A 16,588-nucleotide genomic window follows, 5' to 3' on the forward strand; every position below is an offset into this window, starting at 1 on the left:
ATTAGATTTCTTCACGTGGGGTCACTGGTGGCCCCTCCCCCCCGCGCTATCTCCGGGCCGGCACGTGCCACCGGCGGGCAGGATGCTAACGCGAGCCAAATCACCACTTTCCAAACCAACAAGAGCGGCCGCCCTCCCTCAGCCTGTTAATGCAAACCCCCTCCATCAATCCATCTCCCCCGTTTCATTGCATTCCCCCCCCCCCCCCCCCTCTCTCCCGCCGCGATTTCATATCGTACACGCTGAACCCAACGGAAAAAGGAGCCAAAGCTCATTTCAAACACCTGAAATGGCGACGGAAGTGGGGGGGGAGGAGGGGCGGGATGAATATTGAACACTCGTCGCGAAAAAATTAAATAAAAAATGGAATAAACAAATAGATAAATAAATAAATGTGCCTCGTTGGCTGAGTTGACACGAGCCACGTGGTGACAGCTCATTGAATTATTTACGCGTAGCGCGCCGGGAGTCATTGATGCGCTCCGCGGGGTTGAGCGGAACGTTGAGGAAATTAGTAACACGAGCTTTCGCGCAAATAAATATATTTTTTTTAAACTTTCACCTGCCATTCTTGATTTGCAAAAAAAAAAAAGTACGATCTTCTGTTGCATCAATGTCATTTCCCTCCCCCCCCGCTCCCCCCACTCCTATTGCTCTTCGAGGTTCCCCGTCCGACTTTTGCTTGGAGAAAATGTGAGGTAAAGCACGCGGTAATGATCTGTGACTGATACCTTTTCCAAAAGGGGCCTTATGCTCTCTAATTGTACTGATTGGTACGAAGAGCAATGGATTTGGCAAAAGGTTAAAACTTTCTTCAAAAGATTTTCTTTTGATTAACTAATTAATCTAAATTAATCTGATGTGATTTAGGCTCTAGATTTGTGCATTGCCATTCACATGGGAACAATATGAGCCTTTTAGGGGTTATTGGTTTTAGTTGCAGAAATTAGCCCATGCCAATAAACAATTGCCAATAGTCGCAAGCTAACCTGCTCCTCGGACAAAAAATTAGATGAAAAGTGGAAAAAATAAAATAAAACAAAACAGCACTTGAACGTAAATGTTCAACATGAATAACAACTTTCTGGAAATATTCAGTTCCTGGTTGAGAGGACTTCCCACCGCGGTCGACAACGCTAGGGTATAATTAGAGAACAGGTGTTCCCGTGTAAACTGCAGCGATGCAACATCATTAATGTTCCATGGCACACCACACACTGCTCCAGACTGCTCGCCCCGGTTGTGTCGAGAGCGAGGAGCCCCCAAAAAAAAAAGTTTGCGCGGCTCCTCATGGGGAAATCTGAAGAAGACGCTTTGCGTGAGATCTTCACCGTCGGAGGGCTGCGAGTTTCCCCTCGCCCCCTCTCGCAAAACTCGCTTTGCCGCCTGTATGACAAAACCAAAGTCACATTCAAAAAGCAATTTTGCCCCCCCCCACCCCCCACCCCAATCTCGGCCATTAATTGCCTAATGAACAAGATGTTATCCAAGGATACCTTTCCAATGAGCACTTAGGAAAAGGAGGAAGACGGCCTAATATGATGGAAATAAGTGTGACAGACTAAACGGTCCCCGCTGAACGTTCTGACGCACGTCCCTGACCTTCCCCGTCAATCTGGAGGGCGGACAGGATGGCCGTTTACGTTGCGGCGGCAGAGTTTCGACCTGCAGAAACTGTTTTGCTCATTACTCTCGGCCCCAAAAAAAAATGAGGACCTGTCCTGCAGTTTGACCGCCAGCCGTCACCCGTGGGGAGGAGGGAAACAACAACAAACAGCCAGAAGTCTCCGAGAGTGAGGATGAGGAGGCGTGGAGCACTCCCCGGCCTCGCCGTCGGGGGGGGTGCTGTGCTTACTCATGCGCATCGTTTTCGGATTCCGGGCACGGACGGCAATCTTGAGTTTCGGGTGATCACAGAAGGGGTCTTTTTTTTTTTTTGGAAGCAACCCCCCCCCCCACCCCGAGTGGTCCGAACGGTACCCCCAGTCGACCCGGCACGCGGCCAGGCGGAAGAGTGAACCCGTTTGGGGGGGGGGGCAGGTTGAAGGGGAGGGAATAAAAAAAGAAAACAAGAAAAGCAGCTCAACACGCTTACAAACCTGATTTGATTAACAACCTAGCAATTACCTAATGCATTCCTTTGGATAATGCAAATCACGTCTTTGGGCACTTAATCAATTAGAAGAGCTTGACATTTCAGCATATTGCGAGACATTACGCTTGCTTGATGCACTTTGAAATGAGTTTGTAGAAAAAAACAACCCCCTCCAACCTCACCCGGTCCGTCCATCCGTCCTCCGCTCCCCACGAAAATGAGCTTGGGCCGCACGAATGATACAAGACAGAGGCGCAATTATGACCTTTTTTTAATGACATTATTTGTAAAACCTTGCATCAATGTCAGGTTCCGTGAGCTCACGTTCGCTTGTCGTCGTTCCACAGGACAGCCGGGGCCTTTGAAGGCGTTCTTCTCTTCTCTTCTTTTCTCTCTCTCTCTTTTTGTTTTTTTAAATAAACATTTCCAGGTATCCAATTATTTTTGATTTCAGCATCACAGGACTCAGTTGAGGGGTGGGGGTGAGGGGTTGGGGGGGGGGTAAAACGACGAGCAGCACTGGAAAAACACCAGCGAGGGTCGGGGATTGAGACTTTGTCGATACCGCAGACGTATGCGCTACGGTGGTGGTTTTCAGTATCGACGTATTGATCCGTGTACAGCAGGGATGTCATCACTAGCTCTGGCCTGCGCGCCTTATTCATCTATTTATATATTTATTTTCTCCACCTCCAACTTCCTGGAGTTAAAAAGGAGAAAAATAAGATCAGATAGTGGACCGGGCCGTGGAGGGAAGTCACAGGAAGTGGAGGGAGTCGCCCCTCGCGAGTACACGTTTGTGTCATGGTCACAACTAATGAACAGAGTCGGGAGGACGACGAGGCGTCGTGGGGCCAAATGCTACCCCGCCGCATCTGGAGACCATCGATCTGTTTGCCGTCCGCTTCGTTTGAGCGAGCCGCTCAACCGCGGACGGATGGGGGTGGGGTGGGGAGGAGACGTGCGCTGAACAGGAAGTGGCTGGCAGCTGCCGCCGTTGTTCCCCCCCCCCTCGCCAGGTGCTGGGGTCGGGCGCGTTCGCGGCTTCCTTTTAGCGGCGTCGGAAATCCCGAACTGGCCGGGGGAACAGCTGCGGTGATCCGTCTTAGCGACCTCCGATAAGAAGCAGTTTTTCCCCTCGGTAAGCTTCCCGCGTCAGAGCCAGTGAATGGTGGCTGAGGAGGAGGCGAAGGAACCGCTCAAGAACTCAAGTCGTCTTTACCGACTTGCGAGTCGCGACCCCCTCGTGCCGTTGGCCGACTCGGCCCGAGAGACCAGAGGACGAGTCGCTGTTGTGCAAATGGCTGTATTATCTAGGTGGCAATAGCAGCGTCGTCATGTTGTCGGCTCCATGTGAACATCAGCGTCTCTGATTCGCTGTTTCAGCTCCCTCCTCTATACCCTCCGTGCTACGAGTCTCAGCCGTGAACGAACGGATCACTCCCGTGACTCGCAGCCATCCGGCCGCGCTCTCGAGACGAGGCGATCAATCAGCCGCTCTGCGAGTGGGTGGAGCTTGTGTACGCATATGGATTTCCGCGCAACTTGAGTTGACTCGACTTGGTTAAACTCTGACTCGATAGGGAGCCTGGACTTTTAGCCCGGACTAAATTTTGGGTAAAAAAATAAAAGAATCTGACAGGTTCGTCCAATCGCCTATCCGTGGATTCTCAGCCAAACAAGGACATTAAATGAATCCGAGAAAAATGATCGTCCCGTGTTTGTCCCACGTTTTCCGCATCACAACGGCAACGTCGCATTATTCCTGCCGCTCGTAGCTGGCGACGACGGGAAAAAGCCGACGCGGCAACTTTGCAAATTTGATTTACTGATTAGGATCATGTGATGCCCTTAAAGGCTGCAGACGCTAAACGGGAGCCGTGCGAAATCGATGCCTTCGCTGGCTCTTGAGCTGCCTTGACATTATCGACAACAACTTTGAGACGATGTGCATTTAATCCGATGTTTCTTTAGCGCGACGCACTCGACGCTGGCGGGTTTTCGCAGTTAAAATGTTGCCACCTGCCGACAGTTTTTTTTCTTCTCAGTCTTCCAAGATACAGAACCGACGTTTTAAGCCACGTGCTCCCCCCCGGCACGTGCGCGCAGTTGGCCCCACGACGCGGATGGACAAATAAAAAGGCGGGTCAGCAGATTTGACGTGAGGAACGATTCCCCAAGCACAGCAGAGTTTGGTTGTTGGTTTTCTTATATCCGCTACATGTTTGATCCACAGGAGGAGGGCTACCGTGATACAAAGTACTACAAAACCTCTTGTTCTCGTACAAAAACAAACATTTTTGTAGAAATCTTGCAATTGTTATTTTTTTTTTTTTCCTTTTGAAATCTTAAACAACAACTGATACAGAGTGAAAACTGCGACCGCTCGGAAGGACGGACGGTGGAACATGGACAGTATACTTTGCTCGTAGAGACTCTGAAGATATAATAATTCATAATTAATAATAATAATAATCATAATTATAATAGGCATGGTGGAAAGTTCTTTACAATGGCAGAACTTTGGCACAAGAAAGGCATTACAGAAAAAGCAAAGACAAGGGGGTGGAGGGGGTAAAACAAACAAATTCAAAACAAACAAACGATGAGTGTTGGACAAGGTCGGCGTTAAATGATCCCAAATCGGTGAACACGTCTGTACATCAGTTCATAAGCCCAAAAAAAAAAAAAAAACATCGTCGGTGCCGATCGCCGTTCCCATTGGTCGGAGGCTGATTAGCGTTTGCCCAAAATCGTTTGACAGAAACTCAAGCCACTGGAGGGGTGGGGGAGGGGGCGGAGTCACACACATGGCGCTAAGACATAAAGGGCATTTGACATCAACATAAAAATCTACATCTGGTGTTACTGTCACAATAGAGTTTTTCTTTTCGTCTTTTTTTTTCTCTTTTTATAATTCTTCTCTCTCCTGCACAGGCTTCACAAGAGAGTGCGTGTATCTGTGTGTGCGCATCTGTGTGTTACATGTATATGTGTGTGTGTGTGTGTGTGTGTGTGTGTGTGTGTACGTGTGTTTTAGGTCCACCGTCAGCGCGGACCAGACTTACTGTACGCTTGTTTAAATTTTCTTCCAATGTACACATGTTAAAGTCCTCCCACCCCTCCCCCACCCCCCCCACATCCCCTCCCCCTCCCCTCCCCTCCCCGATTCAAAGAGTGAACGTCACAGTGAGGTGACACTGCTCAGGTATCTATATTTCCACAGGAAACATCCGTCTACGTAAGCGAGTGGGTTCAAAAGAATCCTGTTTTTTTTCGGAACCCCCCCCCCCCAGAAAAGTCTGCGATGAAAAGTCAACATTTGCCTCTCGCCACCCCCCCACACACCCTTTTTTCCACCCCCTTTCTTATTCAATTTTTTGGGGGGGGGGGATTCTAACTGAGGCGCGTTTCTTTTTTTCTTTTCTTCCTTCCTTCCTTTCTCGAGGGAGTGAGTGAGTGTGTGTGTGGGAGGCGGGCCGGGCGGGCGGGACGGGGGTTAAACTCGAAGTTCACGCCATGGTTTCCTTCCCCGGGAGCCGCCTGTCGTTGAATGTGTGCATGTTAATGACCTCCTCCGTCTTGACGATGGCAGGTGGCTGAGGCTTCTGTTTGAGGCGGCGCTGGCACTTCAGAGACACGCGCAGCTCGTCCATCATGGCACTGCAGAACGATCGCTGCAGAGGGCGACAGGGAGAGAGAGAGAGAGAGAGAACAGCTAGCGGCGGGGCCCCCGTGTCGCGTGCAAGTGCATTTGTATGCAAAATCTGCCGCGCGCGACAATGAGCGACGAGGCCGCCGGCGCCTTCTCAAATGTAGCCGGGGGTCGGGCAAGACGTGACAGTCGAACAACAATGCGTGCGCGGCGCGGGCGGCGGAGGTGGCGGCGGGAGCACTTGGCCCCGTGTCGTGCCAATTTCTCAGATTGCCGCGCTGCGTGCGGGACTCCAGCGGAGCGGCGGTCCACTGTAAACCCTCCCAAAACTGAATGGATGACCCACACAACTGTAGATTTAGCCCTCTGTTTGTAGCCTTCCGTCAAAATCCTGTAGAGATTCTGAAACAGATGCTTTGTTGGAGGCCACGACAAACATGTTGCCAGGGGTTATCGTCACTGTAACACCAGACCAGTTGCATGATCAGAGACCTTTGTGATGTCACAAAGGGCGGATTTCCAAGATGAAACCGATCTTTTTCGGAAACGCTGGTGTGACAACTCCAAACCCCACCACCTCCTTGCAACCTGAGCGGCCGTGAGGTTAGCAAACTTTTCCTGGCGCGACTCCCAGTCAACCTTAACATGCACCTTTGAAGGCTTTGTGTTCTAAAGTAACTCGAAGCGCTCCTGCTTCTTTAAACACGGGCTTTGTCTCAATTCAGGGTCTGCATCCTTCGAAGGCTGCATTTGAAGGCCAGTTGCGTCATAGCACTGCGCGAAGGCTTGTCCCAATTCCCCAAAATCCGAAGGCCCCTGAAATGCGCCCTACTTTTAGCCGATTCGAAGGATAGACCGCCACTATCCTTCGCGTCCTAGCCCAGGATGCTTTGTGTGCTGCTGCAAAGCATCCGGGGATCCTGGGAAGTCGGCTGAAATTGCGGCATCTACTGGCAAAGACACGACATATAAGTTTAAGTATTCAAATTTCGCGTTAACTATTCAGTTTTCAACGTAGGGTTTTTACTTATTTGATCATCCAACCCCATCGTTGGATGGTGAACCAATGGTTAGCTTGGTGCTATAAAAACGTCACTTCCTGGGTTGGGTCAGCAGGAGGGAACAGCGGTGATGTGGTTACCAGGGAGGCGGGTTTGGGTTCGTCCTTCTCGGCCGAGTCCTTCGGAGGACGCTTCCTTCCGACAGAGGACGCTTCCTTCGAAGGATGCAGACCCTGAATTGAGACACAGCCACGGCACGCTTCAAGTCTTCTTCTTCTTCTTCTTCCGCATTCAGGGAGTAAACTTGCGGCGCCCCAACAGGCCGGGCATAGGTACTACATCGTTTTCAGTTGTTTCCAGCATTTTCTTTTTCCCGAGAGCGTTTTCGAAAATGTGCGGTTTCAAAAAGATCCGTCGACGTGTAAACGGCCCCCTAAATTGTCCGTAGGTGTGTGTATGAGTGAGAATGCGTGTGTGTTTCGATGTGATGAACTGGAGACTTGTCCAGGGTGTCACCCTGCCTTCGCCCCAGGACAGGTGGAAGAGGCTCCAGCAGACCTCCGCAACCCTTAGTGCTGGAGGAAGCGGGTAGAGAAGATGGATGGATGGATGGATGAATTTCTGTACTGATGCAAGATGATGGATGGCACAGATACTTCAAAGAAAATCAACAAGAATGCAAAATAACAAAGAACGGAGGCGCACACGGAATCCAAACCTTGATTACATTTAACTATACAGCTCAGCTGCGGAACACCAAAGCCATAAAGGAATGAAGGATAACAGTCATGTATCAAGGGTACAAACCACCATTGGTTGTCTCAGAAAGTCTCAGCTTAGCAATTTTTGCCCGAAGCAGCAATTTATGCATCTTGGAGTCGCTGATTTCTGGTCTAGTTCTTTCAATTCCCAGGGTGGCCTCACATGCAGCCTCCCTTCTATATTTAGCGCTTCCCCTTTGATAAGCAGCAAAGTGGAATTTCTACATCACGTTCATTGACGAGCTTGACGGACTGGTTGTCTCCGGCAGCTCTTCGGCGGTGACGTTCAACGAGCCGTTTTTGGGACTGAGCCGACCACCGAAGACGAGCTCATTCTCTCTGCGCGACTTTCATCACCGGGCGGATCAAATTAGATTGCTCGTTAATCTCATTCCTGAGCGCTATATTTAGGGGGGGAAGAAAAAAACAAAAACCCAAAGGAAAACAAAAAACGGTGACATTTAAAGTTTCTGATGGGTCCAAAAATGTAGAGAGACGCTTACTGGAGCCGTCGACGCTGCCAAGAATCGAGAGGAGCGTTCGCAAGTTGGCGAGCGGGCTGGAAATAAATAAATAAAAGTGTCAAATGAAGGACAAAAAAAAGAAAAAAAAAAAAAAACAGAAATGGCAGATTAAGCCCAAAAATACCGCTACCTTCTTTTCAAACGTCCGCCCCCGCCCCTTCCTTTTGCTCGCAGACTGACGGCGTTGCGTAACCGCTGTAAAATGAGCCTCTGTTGTGTCCTCTGCATTATGGATGTGTTGCGAAAATCCCATAAAGTGTCTTCTCGCAGCAGCGCCAAAAGGAATTCCTCCGCATTCGCTAAACCCCCCACCCCCCTTCATCCCACTCCGATTACGCAAAAAAAATCTAATTAAAACTCGCGGCAAAGAAGCGCGCAATGAAGTGGGGGGGGGGAAGAGATCACTTTTCCATTTGTGCGGCGGTGGAGGTGTGACTGACGGGAATCTGGAGGAGGCTTACGAGCCACGTCAGCGCGCTGCCGTCGTTCCTCTATTGACTCTCTTGTGTGCTGTGCGTGTGAAAGGGGTGTGGGGGGTGGGGGGTCTCGGGGAGATGTGGCCGGGGGGGGGGGGATTACAGAAACAAGAGGGACGGTGACAGAGATTGGCGAAAACAATGCGGGGAGAGATATGGATTTAGGGAAGCGACTGCGGCAGAACTTGACAGGGAAAGTGGAGGAATGCGAGCGGCGCCCGAGGATCCGTCAACGGGATCCGGGGTTCGGAAACGCCGGTGATCGCCAGGCCCCGGAATTCGCCTCGCGGGAGCCCCCCCCCCCCCCGGAGCTCCGTTCCGAGGCCCCGCGTGTGCTCGGCTGCGTGTGACGGTATCCGTCTAAATCTCGGGGCCGCTCCCCGCCGCTGCGCCGCGTCGCTTTGCTTCCGACCGACATCATTTGTTCTGAATCACTTAGCGTCGTCCCCTCGGGCTGCTTTGTGCTCGTGCTGCGTCGCAGTGTGGACGCTCTGTCCGACTGAGTGGCGGCAAATTGAAGGTATGAGCCCATTTTGTTGTCTGTACTGACTGGCAATGCTGTCCAGTCTGAGTTTCCATCTATCTATCTATCTATCCATCTATCTATCTATACAGCCAACCTCACTGTTTGTCCTGCACTCAGGGTCTCTTCTTGGACTTGGTTGTTTCGCACCTAAATCGGGCTGTGACCGTCGCAGGAGCCAAGCCAAGTTGGACAATGTCCTCAACTGGCCGAGGTGTTTGCTGATTCCATGGCCAATCAAACCGATCCAGGAAGTGCCTTTCACAAAGCTCGTACTTTTACCCATTTGGGCACAAGTATTTTTGCTTTGCGAGACACGATGCGGTCCAGGACGGTCGGCTGATTGTACTCCTCATTTGTGAGGAAACATTGTTCTGTGAGGGTGTTCCCATCGAATCCTTTCGCATGCACTTAAGTAGAAATTCCCATAATTCAAACCCAATTCAGCGCTACGGTGTGTTAGCTTGCTTTAGGTTGTTCATTTAGTGTGTTTGTTCACAAAGTCTTTCTCTGAAACGGCTTCGCCGAATCAATTCGGACGTGGCAAACTTTCATCACTATTGACCTGTGACTTTTGCGTTTTCAAGGGTTGCTTCCATAACAGGGAAACGAGGCCGTTGGCATGAGCAGATTCTGCCACCTATGTTGAAGTCACGATGCTTTTTTTCATGGCCTGCATCAAATCAGTCCATGGAAACGCGGCGCTAGCGTGTTTGCTGCTCTCATTCAAACGCGAGCTCGCCGGACAATTTACGGAGGTGCATTACGTGACGCACAACTGTACGCTGTTGAATCGTCGGTGGTGCATGGGTTCAAACTGTCTATATTGCGAGTGGTCCTTTTCAGGGGAGGTTAAATACTTGTGAACCACCAGGTGTCTGGCAAGCTTTAAAAGCAAGTCTTGATTTTCATTATGCATCAGCCGGGACCTACATTCACAACCTTGGCCGCCTGACGTGTGGCTCGCGATAACATCAACAGAAGGGCTTTGATACGGACGCCATAATGGAGCGGCTTCACATCGAGGTGGGAGAAATTCAAATAACGAGGCAGCAGGTGAAGCCAGGCCGTAAAAAAAAAAAAAAAAGTTATCTTAATCTCATGTTTTTCCACATCTGGCCCTGAGCGCCAACGCTTGAGACGTTTCCACGCGTAAAAAGGACGGCCGGCGTTGCAAGCGAGGAAACAAAAACAACGATAATAACATGCAATTTGGAAATAACTGGTAGCGACGGGGCGGAGAAGGTCAGCAGGAGAGAGAATGAAATGCTTGTTGCCCGCATATAAAGCAGAGAGAAGCACCTTGCGAGCGCCGGAGTCTGTGGCATTTGCAAATACTCCCAATACCGTGACCCAGTCTGGCGGCTCTTGATTAATGACGGCGAAGACGAGCACGGAAACACGCGCGGACCGTAAAGGAAGAAGAAGAAGAAGAAGAAGAAGAAGGAGAAGCCGGAAAGTAATTACTCTTGCGATGAAGTTGCGCGCCGCTGTGCCGCGCGAGCGGCCGCAGACGTAAATAATTAAAACGCCCTATTAAAGGACTTTGCAATTATCTGGAAACATTATTGCACGAGTTAAAGTGCAATGGAACACGGGCGCCGCACCGTGACGGACTGCGGCATCCCGGCCCTCTGGCGAGACAGGAAAAAAGGAGAAGCTGCGGAAAGCCGGAATCCAGGCCTCGGAATTAAGGGGGAGAATTCAGACGGTCTTGAAGAGTTCATCTGGGATGGAGGAGCGGAGGAGCGGAGGAGCGGAGGAGCAGCGACAGCGGCCACGCGCCACATTTCTGGGGCTGGTTCCTCCGTCAAGAGACCTCATCTTGATGGGAGCCGGAAAACAAACACGCACAAGCAACTCAGAGGGTAAAAGCTATTAGGGCGGCTCTCATGGAGGTGTTCCGGGGAGCCGTTGGCTTCGCTATGGATAATGGAGACAAGTAAATGTGATAGGAAAGGGGAAAAAGAATTCTCGTAAGCACGGGGACAGCGGCGAAGGCGAAAGAGCAGAAACTATTTTTGCAAAATAGAAAACATTTATCAGCCGGATCAAAGCCCACCTGTTTGTGGTTGTTTTTCGCCAAAAAAAAAAAAAAAAAAGAGGGGTGCAAAAAGCACAGCTGAGCGAGATTACAGCTATTTGCCGACAACAGAGAATGTCGGAGTGGGAACATTTTTCAAAACCTGGTCTGAATGACAGGTGGAGCTGAGGAGTCACGTGGGCTCTCGAAGGCACCTGGGAGTTTGCAATTATGTCCTTTCATGAATGTATTTAAGAGCAGTATGTTCAGGTTTTAACAATATAAAAATCATAAATCAAGCTAAATATTGCACACTGGACCTCAAAAAAGTGGATGCATGTCGGTGCTGCGTGTTCACTCGCTCGTTTTTCCCAAAAAAGTCGGACTACAACCGAACAACGCAATCCCGCATCCGCTCCCGCTATGCTAAGTTGCGCTAACACAGCCGAGCCGCAACCACCGGATCTCCTGCCCGCTACCTGAACTCCTCATCGCTGACTGTTTTTTCGGGAGTGCGGGAGGGGGGCTCTGTTGTTTATGAATATTCGAGACATCAAAGCAAAAAAAAACAAACGCCTCGCACGGAAACAAAACCATTGTTAGCGGTGGCGGCGCAGGTGTTGCGCCCGGCTAGCATGAAACACTACAAAGAGGAAGCTGCCAGCAGGCAGCTGTCTTATTCGGCTGCGCTTAAAAACAAATGTTAGATCAATGACGGTGCGCTTTTTTTTTTTTTTTTCACATCTCGTTCCGGAGACACGTTCTTCCCAAGAGGCTCCGATTCGCGCGGGAAGCAGGAGCATTTTTTTTTTCTGTCTTTTTTTTTTTTTTTTTTTTTTTTTAACGCGAGCGCCTCCGCTTTGTGTTTCGCTCGCACCAACTGAACTCTTCGTACGGCTCCTTTGCGTTGCTTCTTCGCCGACTCCGCCGTGACGCCGACGGTGGAACCGCTTTTAGCTGTGACAGCAGCGCGTGTAGCGCTGCCGGCTCAAGCTGCCACCGGTCTCGAAAAAGTGCACGCGTGAATTCCAGCCGCGCTCGCTGACATCCATTTTGCAGGCGAACGGCTGCAGAGAGCCGCGGAATTGAAAATTAATTTCCAGGGTTGTTTTTAACGAGCTAGCTGCAAGCTACTTTTTACGTCCTTTGGCTAATTGTCCCGCGACCAAGTTTATCTGCTTCAGACAAATGAATGGAAATTAATCAAATTTGCAATTTATTTTCCCCCGGGATTAAAAAAGATAAAAAAATGCCTGCGATTATCATTTTGTGTTCAACGAAAATGGGACTTCTTCTCAATTTTTTTTTTTAGCAATGGCTTGTTTCACACAGGCAGTTAGACAAAGCAAGGTGTCGGACAGAATAGGTGAGTTTTCACCTTTTTAAAGGCCCGATGTGGAAGATTCAGCAGTACATAACGCAAACAATTGAATACCCATCTATGAACCAAATATACAGAATCATGTTACAGCTGACTTTCTGGATAGTTTTAAATGTTTTTGGCTCCGTTGTTTGTCAGATGATTGCAATGTCATGAAAATAATACTTAGTACTTAATAATACTTTTAGTTTTGGCGGACGCTTCCGCCTTCCTCAGAAGCATCACTCGATGGTACGAGTGACGCCTCTTTATCTGGTGGCGCTGGTGGTGGTGGTGGTGGTGGTGGTGTGTTACGAAAGGTCACACATCCAGTGACACTTCTGAGGAAGGCAGAGGCCTCCGCCGAAACACATTAAATAAGGTATGTAAAATGTAAGTCTGGAACAAAGAGCAAAAAAAAGGAAAATATCTGGAAAAAAACTAAAGACACAATGAACATCACTGAACAAGATCAGCATTTTGTGGCGCCCACACGACAAGATATTAACATAGACATCAAAAGATGCACAGTGCAATACCTTCTGAAGGCCATGAACAAGCAATGTGGAATGAGTGAGTGAGTGAGTGAGTGGTGAAGTGAAACGGTGACACCCCCCCCCCCCCCCCCCCCCCACCACCTCAATTTGAAACGCGGACGCCGGGCTGCGAGTTGACTGCGCGGCAAAGACCCGGGTACCTTCTCCAGCTGGGCGTTCTGCTTGGACTTGTAGAGGACCTCGCCGACGGCCACGAACACCGACAGCACCAGGCCCGCGGCCAGGACGATGAAGATCCCGCCGATGTTCTGCACGCCCAGGGCGCTGGCCTCCTTGCTCTCCTCCTCGGGACAGCCGTTGCCCCTCCACCACTTCTCCTTCATCATGTGCAGCTTGCCCTCCTCCTGCAGCTGCAGGATGGCTATGGTGATCTTGTCCCGGTACGGGGAGCCTGCCGGGGGGACAGAGGAAGAGGTTGCCGGGTCAAGCTGGGTCAAGAGGCTTGGAGCGGAATGTGGCTGTAGACCAATCCGAAGAGCGCTGAAAAAAATGGATGAAATGTGGCTAATTTATTACTTACTTACTATTAATATAATTTCTTCAAGTTTGTCGGGCCGGATTAAAAAGCCACTTGGCCCCCAGGCCATAGTTTGAAATTTGCACTTGCTTATGCAAATTGCTATTATTTAGTAAAGTAAGTAAACTTAAGCTGACGAGCAAGTCGTAAAGAAATCTTTATTTAAAAATGTTTAATATTTGAAAGTTATTAATGTCTTAATGGCAAAATGCCCCCCTTGCTGTAAGCTAATGATCGCTTCCATGGGGAAACAGTTACACCCGGACCTAATTTGAGCAGCATGTATTCTTAAAGAGTGTGCAGGATACAGGAGGGCCCCCCCAATTAACCCACGGGACTCCTTGAAAGCCTCACAGCAAAAATTTAAGGGGGTCTTTGGAAAAATATTCAGAATCTTAATTTTGCCAATGTTCGTATCTTCCAATATTTGTCAATATTTGGCCCCTCCCCCTACCCCCTCCCCCCGAATATTGACGGGTACTTTGCACACTGTTTCACTGTAACTCTGTAGCATGTGAATACAAGCTTTCATTCATTTGTTTGTTTGCAGTGTTGGTGGGATTACTCCATAAAAGTAATCCAAGTATGGATTACTCCCTAAAAAGTAATCTAAATACATCTTTAACTACTTTGTTTCATAAGTAATCAATTACTAAAAGAGAAAGAAATGAAGAAAGTAATGGAATCCTTACTTGATAAAGTAATTATGATATAATTATAATTACTCCGTTACTCAAAAAGTAGTTTAATTACAGTAGTGGATTACTTTGTAATAGATTACTCGCCAACACTGCTTGTTTGTTGGTTGACTGCATGGCAACACAGTTGCATCCTTTGTGCAGTGGAGGCTCATGCATCTTCTTTGCCTTCATTTTAACGCTACTATTGGTGTACCTGAACGCATCACAAGCGTTCTCACTCGACATCAATAATAAAAAAAAGAAAGAATAAATGATACATTTGCAGGTAGAGAAGGCTCAGGGAGGTGGACTTCTGGCCACTTGCGGACAGTTTGGCTGGACTCGTGTATAAACGCCCCCCCAACCCACCCATCTACCTACCCTCACTTCGCACCTTCCCACAACCTGTCACATCATTGTTGGCTGCACAGAGGGAGCTGCTTTCTCCTCTCCTCGAAGCCGTCTCATTCTCATATATTCGCGGGAGTGATTCAGAAAAAAAAAAAGAAAAAAAAAAGAAAAAGAAGAAGCTTGCACCTCCCGGCGGGGGTGTGAATTAGAACGAGCAGGAAGTTGGCAACAAAGGCCGGCTCCTCGGAGGAGCAGAGCCGCCGTTGATTTTGACGAATTAGCCGCTGTTTGCACACGCGGCGACCGGCAGGGGGGTGGGCTGGGATTACGACGCGCTCGTCGGAGATGGGGCCGCTCTGTTCCCCCCTTTAATGCTTTTTAAACGTCGCGATGGGTTAAAAAAAGGGGGGGAGGCCGAATCCACAGACGGCGACTGGAAGGCGCCAGAATTAGCGGCGAGGCGTTTAAGGCGCAGCGTGATCAAAGGAGGAGTAATCGCCGACGAGGAGCCGAGCTAGCCGGGGGGGCGGCGAGCGGGAGGGGGGGGGGGGGGGGGGGGGTCGCGATCCCCTCCGCGGCGAGTGTGACACAAGGCGGGCGCGGTCTGGCCCCGGCCGGGCCGCAGGGAAGATTAATACTTACTGCGAGGGTTCATGTTTCATTTATAAAACGCTTTAAAAGCTCGTCACGGCATTTATGTGATTACGGGGCCGCGTGCATCGTCACGGCTCCGCTACCGCGCCTTTCCATTTTTAGGGGCGGGCGTGCCCACTCGGAGGGAAGCTTAGGGAATTTTAACAGATGGAAGCCGTTCGGTCCGAGCGAGATCTGGCCAACGTCAGACGCCACCGAAACGTTTTTTTTTTCGCCCCCTAAGATTTTTTTCCGTGAATCACGACGAATAATCGTACGCTGCAGGTAGCGGATATCATCGCTGCGTCTGCCTTTCTCCAACACCAAACTGTATTGTACATTGTATTATACTTCAGTATACTAAAAGCAGCACACTAACATACCACAGGCTAATTTTCTATACTATCTAATTCCATCATGGATAACCAAACTATGCCATACTATAATATACAGCATTGTATCTCAATAATATATCACAGTACGCTACACAATTTTATGCAATACTGCTACTACACCAAACTATATAATTCTAAACTATACTATACACATTACACTACTATACACCACAATATAGTATAGTGCTAGTATAGTACTTTCCTGGCTAACACCAAACCATGTTGTACTGTAATATACATCACATACACATACTACTTTACTGCACTAAAAATATTGTACTAAACTATACTATAGCATATGCAGCACACTCCAATACACCACAATATAGAGTGTAGTATATTATTGCATACTATACTATCCTGGCTAAACTATGCTATACAATAATATACAGTATTATACCTCACAGCACACTCTACTTTTTATGCAGTACTGCACCAAACTATATTATACTTCACTATATGCAGCACACTACGCACACACCACGGTATAGTATACTATGGTATACTACAGTATATTATCCTGGGTAACCACTCCGAACTATGCTACACTGAAATATACAGTATTATACATCGCAGCACACTGGACTGTTTTATGCAGTACTACACCAAACTATACTATACTATACTATACGTAGCACCACGGTATAGTACAGTAATAGTACGCTATGCTATCCTGGCTAACCACAACAAACTATGCCATGCTATAATATACAGCTTTATACATCCACGTACCGCTACACTATTTTAATCAGTATACCAGGATATTTGCCCAACACTCGGTGCCCCAGGTAGCAGGTATCATCGCTTTGTCTGCCTCCATCAAACAGTTCTGCCTGTCAGCCCCGTCTGGGCTGATCCCACCCACCCCCCCCGCCCCCCCGTCTCATCCATCATTCATCCAGCGTCATCCATCATCCTTTCATCTCCACGTCTCCCTGTGTGTTTAGACTCACAAAGGGGACGTTAATGGGGGAAAAAAAGAAATAGTAAATTACCCAAAGTACCGCTGACTTTTCCGAAAGGCACGTCCCACCCCC

At 49.0% G+C, this 16,588-nt stretch overlaps 1 protein-coding gene across 2 annotated transcripts in view; it reads right to left on the reverse strand.

Moving 5' to 3' along the window:
• Window positions 1–5,483: 5,483 nt before the first annotated feature.
• LOC142879901 (glutamate receptor ionotropic, kainate 2-like) overlaps window positions 5,484–16,588 on the reverse strand; it is a 97,176-nt gene continuing 86,071 nt past the window's right edge. For both annotated transcript variants that reach the window (XM_076013457.1, XM_076013456.1), the window contains exons 15-16: window positions 13,116–13,366; window positions 5,484–5,772 (exon numbers count right to left, since the gene is read on the reverse strand). In XM_076013457.1, coding sequence (XP_075869572.1) covers window positions 5,608–5,772; window positions 13,116–13,366 — 416 coding nt within the window. In that variant the 3' untranslated portion in view covers window positions 5,484–5,607. The remainder of the gene's footprint in view (window positions 5,773–13,115; window positions 13,367–16,588) is intronic.

Source organism: Nelusetta ayraudi, unplaced genomic scaffold (assembly GCF_046127955.1).
Source record: "Nelusetta ayraudi isolate G7.1 ecotype Tasmania unplaced genomic scaffold, CSIRO-AGI_Nayr_v1 ptg000151l, whole genome shotgun sequence".
Taxonomy (NCBI): domain Eukaryota; kingdom Metazoa; phylum Chordata; class Actinopteri; order Tetraodontiformes; family Monacanthidae; genus Nelusetta; species Nelusetta ayraudi.